Source organism: Cupressus sempervirens, chromosome 1, assembly GCF_028749045.1.
Source record: "Cupressus sempervirens isolate cs-2001-9-10 chromosome 1, ASM2874904v1, whole genome shotgun sequence".
Taxonomy (NCBI): Eukaryota; Viridiplantae; Streptophyta; class Pinopsida; order Cupressales; family Cupressaceae; genus Cupressus; species Cupressus sempervirens.
The window spans coordinates 81,398,709-81,406,038 of record NC_143118.1 but is presented as its reverse complement, the minus strand read 5'-3'; the positions used below and the strand labels follow the sequence as shown (position 1 = coordinate 81,406,038).

At 37.6% G+C, this 7,330-nt stretch overlaps 1 protein-coding gene across 1 annotated transcript; it reads right to left on the bottom strand.

Moving 5' to 3' along the window:
- Positions 1 to 604: 604 nt before the first annotated feature.
- Positions 605 to 1,967, bottom strand: LOC149576330 (F-box/kelch-repeat protein At1g16250-like). The gene has a single exon (XM_089816855.1). The coding sequence runs from the start codon at positions 1,863 to 1,865 to the stop codon at positions 885 to 887; it is 981 nt and encodes a 326-aa protein (XP_089672981.1). The 5' UTR covers positions 1,866 to 1,967; the 3' UTR covers positions 605 to 884.
- Positions 1,968 to 7,330: the final 5,363 nt, after the last annotated feature.

Genomic DNA, 7,330 nt, shown 5'->3' with positions numbered 1-7,330 from the left:
GACTAGGTGTTTCCATGCCAAATGCAAGAAACAAAATAGTGGTATGTTTCTATTGCCTACAGATTCATAGAAACAATAGCAGGCGAGAACCATAGAAGAAACTATTAATCCAAAGAAGCATTTTAATTGAGGATGTAAGGTGATAGAAGTGGGGAAGATAAAGATGTGTTATTGATTTTGATTCTACAGTCTAAGGCTTGCAGAGCTTCTTTGCAACATTGGTTGGGGGCCTCTGTTGAATCAACATCCCTTCTTAATGCACACAAACATTAAATCAGTTATGCGGTGAGAGCTTTCGAGATTCCAACATTAGGAGCTTTCAAGAAAGTTCTATGACGAGAGCTTTCGAGAAGGCAAGCTTTTTGAACTTTTTCTCTATCTAATAAATTGAATTTTTTCGTTTACACTTTCTACGAAGAATTGGCTATATTGAAATTTTAAAACTCTAGTAAAATCTATAAACTGTAAAAAAAATCTATGTGCAAAAAAATCTTCAACCTAATTGGTAGATTTAAATGACAAAATGGACCTAAACCATCCATTAGTTATCCTGTGCATATGACATAATCCACCACTTTCGCTTCCCATGAGAAGAAGATAAATATTGTTGATTTTCAAAGTACCATTTTGGTAAGTTTAAATATATAAATATACAATATACAATATATTTTTCATATAAATATATGCTTTATACTAATATTACAATAATTAATCATGATGTAAACGCACATCCACAAATTTCAAACATAAGAACCATATCTGGTCTATATTTATTTGGATTTAGCGGCTATCCATACGTCCCCCACAGCTTTAGAACAAGACAAAATCTTGACTCTTTCCTCAAAGATTACCGTATGAACAGCATAATCAAAGATAACTTCATGTCACAGCGTTATTACGAGTCTGGCATGTGGATCGCTTCTGCATTCAAAATCATCTACTCCTGTCCCGTTTTCCGCATCACACAACGACAGCGACGCCGTGCGAGCAGAAGCTTTTTGGAACGCCTCTCCCTCTGACTCATCATCCATCTCAAACATAGAAACATCAGCAGCTCCACCATGATCCTCTTCAAGCTGCACCCATTTCATCTCTGCTTCTTCCCACACCTCGCCCACTTCACAGAACTGCAAATCTCCGTCACACGCAAACCCACAAACCCTAAATTTGCCGTCCGCCTCTCGCCCTCTCACGAAATGCATGGCACGAGTCATGTTTCCCATTGATTCCCACTCCTTCGTCAATGGATCGTAAGCTTCACTAGATCTTAGACAATTACACGAGTCCGTCAAATCGTCCGTGAAATAACTGGAATCATCTACTGTACCCACATCAACGGAGCTCTCTCCACCTGCAACATAAACCTTCCCGTTAACCACTCCGCAGCCGGAATTCGCCCGGGCATCATTCATCCCTTGTATGCAACTCCACCGATTTGTTCGGGCGTTCAACACGCTCACTTTGTTCGTCGCCGGGAAACTGAATGACGTGCTACTCTCCGGCCATTCACAGCCGCCAATCACGAAGAGGAGCTCGCCGATTACGGCGCAATTGAATCCATAAACCGGTCTGTGCTCTATCGGCATCAACGGCAATGGAAACCACTCTGAACCCTCTGCAGTTGCATACCAGAGGACACGTGTTCGATTCTCGTGCTCGCTCACGACTGCCGTGTAAATCCAAGATTCCGTTACTTGCAGCCATTTCCTCTGGCTGAAAAGAGCGTCACTTGTCACAGCTTCCTTCCATGCGCGAGAAACTCTGGACAGATGTTGGGCGTAGTATTTCCTGGGCACTCTCGCCAGAATCTGCAAGCTCAACTCGTAAGGCAACCCAGGGATGATACACTCCTCCATCTCTGCCATTTTTAACTTCTCTCTTTCCACTTTTATGTTCCCATTGAGAGATAAGATTTTGCTTAAATAGAAACATATGATTAAGAGACGCTAGGAGGTAAAAGCAAGAATATAAATTCAAGACTTAATCTTCCTATTTAAGTGCAAGCAATAGGAAACAGCTCTACTTCGATAGAGACATTAACGAATTTTAAAAATTTAATTATAGAAATTATGTTTATGAAGTGACAGGTATAGTGCGAGATAAGGTCAGGTTGCCCATTGTGCATTTAATTAATTAGTCTAAATGAAATCATTGTCAATCTCATTCAAATTGAAAATTACGAGTCATGGCTCGTGCATGTCGAATCTGGATTAGTGATAGGAATTAGTTAAATACTATTTTAAACTATTCTACATTTTTAAAGCAGAATATATATCGAACAACTATTTAATTCTAACATACAAAAGTAAGTTTTAAAAAAAAAGTTAAATGTTAGAAGCAAACGATACAACCATCAAATTTAACCCCACTACTCAGCATAGTGACAAAATAGAGAATCATCCGTATTTACGGGGTTGTGACAAAACAGGAAAGCTCAATTTTTCGAGCTTCTCTCTGAAGGAAATTTTCGCCTTGTGCTGACGTGGAATTTATCTAGTCTAAGTTGAGGTGTCTTCTTCAAAGTGCCTTCAGAATTATATTTTTAAAAAAGAAAAGCAAGGGTGAAGTTTGTACAGTTTGCTTATGAGTGTCAACATTACTTAGATATCTATTTTAGAATAGAAAATAGGGATACATATTCTTATTTTTGTTTTGTTAGACAGAATTTGATGGGGAATTGATGATCCAAAAATTTATGTTTTCTAATATAAATAAAAGTGGAATAGGAATATGTATTTCAATTTCATCTATTTAGTTGGAATTGTAAATGCTCATTTCTGGACCAATATTACAATACACATTCCTATTCGCAATTCCAATTTGATGCACCCAAAAAGAAAATTCAAAATTTTAAAAATTTACATATTCCTATTTCACTCATATTCATATTCCAACACTAACTATCAGCAAAACAACAACAGACTAGAAGTATAGAAGGCCGGAGAAATCTTTGCCATTTGCAAAATCTCATGATCATTAACACTGTAGACCTTATGGATTATTATGTTAACAGAATTAATTTTCTTTATGTTTGCTTTTCAATCTGATAGCAAGTTCAGACATTATAATAACCTTCCTCGTTAAGACCTTTGTCCTTATTTCTTTTAATCTAAAGATTAGGAGCCCTTTTTTTAATCTAGGCGAATAGGAATCTTTAAAAATGTTCTCACAACGTAAACAATATTCATCGAATCAAGTATACGCTTGTGTTTATGATATTCGAATTTAACGTGGGTTTGACAGGGCTGTTGCATGGGTGACTTTTAAAATTAAAAAAATATCGTTGAAAGTCAAACAGTTAAAGAATAGTGTGGGTTGAAAAATATTAATTATTTGATTCAATGTGATTAAGTTTGAAATATATTAGTTTATTTTAAATATATTAAATGAGTATTTTATAATGTTTATCTGATTTTCTTTCTGTTCATTTTTTCTTAAATTCTTTTTAAAGATGAATCTTGTTTAGTCTAAATTACAATATTATCATTATAATTATTAATAGTTTTGATGCTGAAAACTACATTTCTTATATTTTATATTTTAAATGTACTTTAATCAAGTTGTTCTCATACGAAGTCGTGTCTCTGGAAATTTGAGAGATCGAATCCACCGAAAAAACCTTGAACTGTTCGGATGAAACTTGACTGCGCAAGCATGCACGCATCTGGATCATTTCTCTCAAATGATTTCGCTTTGAATTTTCTTAGCATCTGACAAATACTCGGGCGTTTCCGAATTTTTCTGCTCTCTATTTCGGCGGCCTAGTCTTCGTTTTCGGCGAATATCTCTGCTCTCTGCGCTTCCCGTTAGGCAGCGACCTAATCTCTTTGTTGCTGCTGCGAATTCAAAGATCTAATGTTGCAATTTTGATCATACATTGTGAATTTGGAGGTGATGAGCAGATTTGAACTACAAATTAATCAGACATCACGATTGAAAACTAGGGTTTTTATTTTGTGCGAAGCTTTCTGATCGGATCTGCTCCTTTTGATCCGCTTTTGTTTTCCGATTGGGTCTGCGCCTAGGGCTTTTTCAAGGTGGCGACCTCTGGCAATGCTAATACTGATGGCATATTCCTTTCTACATCCAGCATGAAAGTCTTTAATATGGCTAAGGTGAATGTTATTGGCAAGACTGCCGAGCAAGCATCAGGTATTACATTTTCGATGGCAACTAAATCTGCTCCAGGTAATGGCATTAGTAACCCAGTCTCCCACAACAGTGATCGACCTAAGTCTTTTTCTGAGGCTGTGGGTCAATCATTGGTCATTAACGATAGGGCAAGGTTTGAGTTTGCAAGCACGGGTAACAATGATGTCTCCGACTCTGGTAAGACCCCTTCGGCTTCTCTGTCTCCTTTTGCCATTGTTCCTAATCCTGAAATGTTGGATGAAATTGTTAAGGAAAAAAGTAGATTAAGAGATACTAGAATTTTTTTCTCAGTGTTGAAATTGATAAATGTCCACCAAGGAAATTTATGGATGACTGGTTCCATCATTACTGGAACAACAAACTTGGGTTGCATATTTCTTTCTGTAGGCAAATACAAAAGGGTCTATATGTGATTTTCTTTGTGAATCATGATGCTCAAATAGAGGTTCTTAAAAAACAATATTGGAATGTGGGTTCAACATCTTTTAGGGCTATTGCTTGGTCACCAAAGGCTGTCCATGAGGAGGTTCTCGCAGGTTCAACTCCGAGATGGATTCTAGTTAAAAACATTCCCCCTTTTTTGTGGCATTTTTTGCCGCATTTGCTTGAGCCCATTGGTAAAATTATTCGAATGGATGAAACTGTGAGACTTGTCCCGCATATGGACGCTAGAATTCTTATCTCTCTCTTGCCTGGTAAGGACCTTCCTACCAATATTTCCATTAACATCATTAATGATGTATATATCTGTCCTATAGAGGTTTTGGGGGGGTTGAATGCCTGTTTTCTCTGCCACAAAGAAGGCCACCTCCGTAAGGATTGTCCGATCATTAGGAAAAAGCCTAATCCCTCCTATGATTCAGCTAATAATATGGTTAATCCTCCCGTCACCAGTAATCCTCCCCTTGACAATGCTCTTTGTCATTCAACCCCTGCTTCTTCTTCATCCCCATCGCCTCCCACCGTAAACCCTAACCCCTCTAATGTTTCGACTAATGTTGTTCCTAGCATTGTTCGGCCTGAGAATGTTCCAACTAAAATTGTGCCTAACCATCTCTCTGCTATTACTGTTCAGTCTGAGAACATTTTGTGTGATACCACTCCTACTTCTGGAGGTCTTCAAATGCTCCCTAGTCTTGATTTAGCTATTGATCTTAACACAGATGATGGTTTTACTATTGTTTCAGATAGGAAAAAAAGAAAAAGGGGAAATAGTGTCTTCATGCCTAAAACTTCTCACCCCAATAACTCTAATAATCATCATGTTAAATTGTTAACTGGTCCTGCTTTGACTAACGCAAATACTATTAGTCAACATGCTGATTTCAATTGTAAGCCCCAAACTAGTGAGCCCTCTCGAAAATTCCCTCAAAAGATCTTCCAAGAGATTGGGGAGGATTATGAATTTGAAATTATTCTGGCTGCCCCCTTTCCCTTGAAGTCTAACAATGGGCAGTGCATGGATGTGGATTCTCTAGTGGATATCGAAGATGATGTTAACACCTACTCTTCTACTATCAGGTGAAGAGGAAGACCACTTGGTTCAAAAAATAATCCATCTGTGCCTCAACTAAAGGAGTCTTCAAATAATTTTTTGGCCCTTACTGATCAAGAGGGTATTGCGTGCTCCACCTCTAACATTTTGTCTCAATGAATTGCTTATCTTGGAATGTCAGGGGTCTAGAGTCCCCAGATAGAAAATTTGTTATCAAGCGATTGTTAAATTCTCTGCATTCTATAGATTTCTTTATGATGCAGGAAGTTAAGTCTGTGGGATTCACTTTGGACTCCAATCTCAATTTTATTTGGAAAGATGCTATTAAGTTTTGCACTAACCATGAAAGAAGTAAAGGAGGAATCGCCCTTCTTATTAGTAATAAATGGGAAAAGCATATTACTAATAATGGGTTTTCTCCCTGTTAGAGAGCAGTATGGGTTACTTTACAGTTTGATGACAAGACTTTCGGGGTCTATGCTATTTATGCTTCAAATGACCCTAAGGAAAGAATTGAGCTATGGAAATGGCTTATAGATCTCCCAGATTTACCTTGGCTCTTCGGTGGAGATTTCAACATGATTGAATCCCAGGATGATAAGTCGGGGGGCATTCCCTTTCATTGGAAGGATAATGAAAATTTTTATTGGAATAGATTTTTAAACTCTAACTATCTCTTTGATCCTATTGCTGGTAACAAGGAAACCAACCTTGGACTTTGGCACACCTGGTGAAACTTTCAGCAGGGCAATGCTAGGATTTATTACAGGCTTGATAGATTTTATGCCAATAAGTATTTTTTCTCTTTTCCTCCTGACATCTCTGGATTTATTGTTCGTGTTATTGCCACCACTCTGTCTGACCATCACCTTATTTTGACTAAGGTTTATTTTAACAATAGTCCCCTTCAACACAAGTCTAGAAGCAATAAATTCATCTTAAACACCAGCCTCCTCATGGATGAGGATGTCCTTGCTGCTGTGCAGATTATTAGAGGATTAAATAAAATTAATCTTCAGAACCTATCCCATATTGATAGATGGAATACTAACCTCTCCTCCTGGAGGATCTTTTTGCAAACCATTGGGCAGAAAAAAGCTAAGGACTATAGGTTCGTTGAAAAACAATTACCTTCTGATCTACAAGTTGCTGAGGAGAACATTCAAAATGACTCTTCCAATATGGATCTTCTTTCCAAGGTTATGACTACCAAAGATGCTCTTAGGAAGCATTAGCATGTTAGAATTTGGGGAGCCAGGATCAGGTCTAGATCCCACTGGCTCCAATTTGGGGATAGGGGATCAAAATTCTTTTTCAACCTTCTTAAGCATAAATGTATTAAAGAGTCTATTGATAGACTTTCGATTGATAACCAGGACATCTCTAACCCTGAGTCTATTATTCAGGCCTTTGCTAATTATTATGAGACTCTTTTTGCTTCAGAAGACTCTCCTAAGGCTGAGTCAATTAAAGTTCATTATAGGAAGCTTATTCCTAAAAAGCTTGATCCTGATGATATTGCTATTCTTGCTAATAATATTTCTGTTGAGGAGATTGAAGGTGCTATTTAGGCCCTTAATAATGATAGAGCGTCAAGCCCTGATGGTCTCCCAGTTGAATTCTATAAGTCCAACATCAGATGGATTTGTAAGGATCTCTTTGATCTTTATTCTGAAGCCTTGA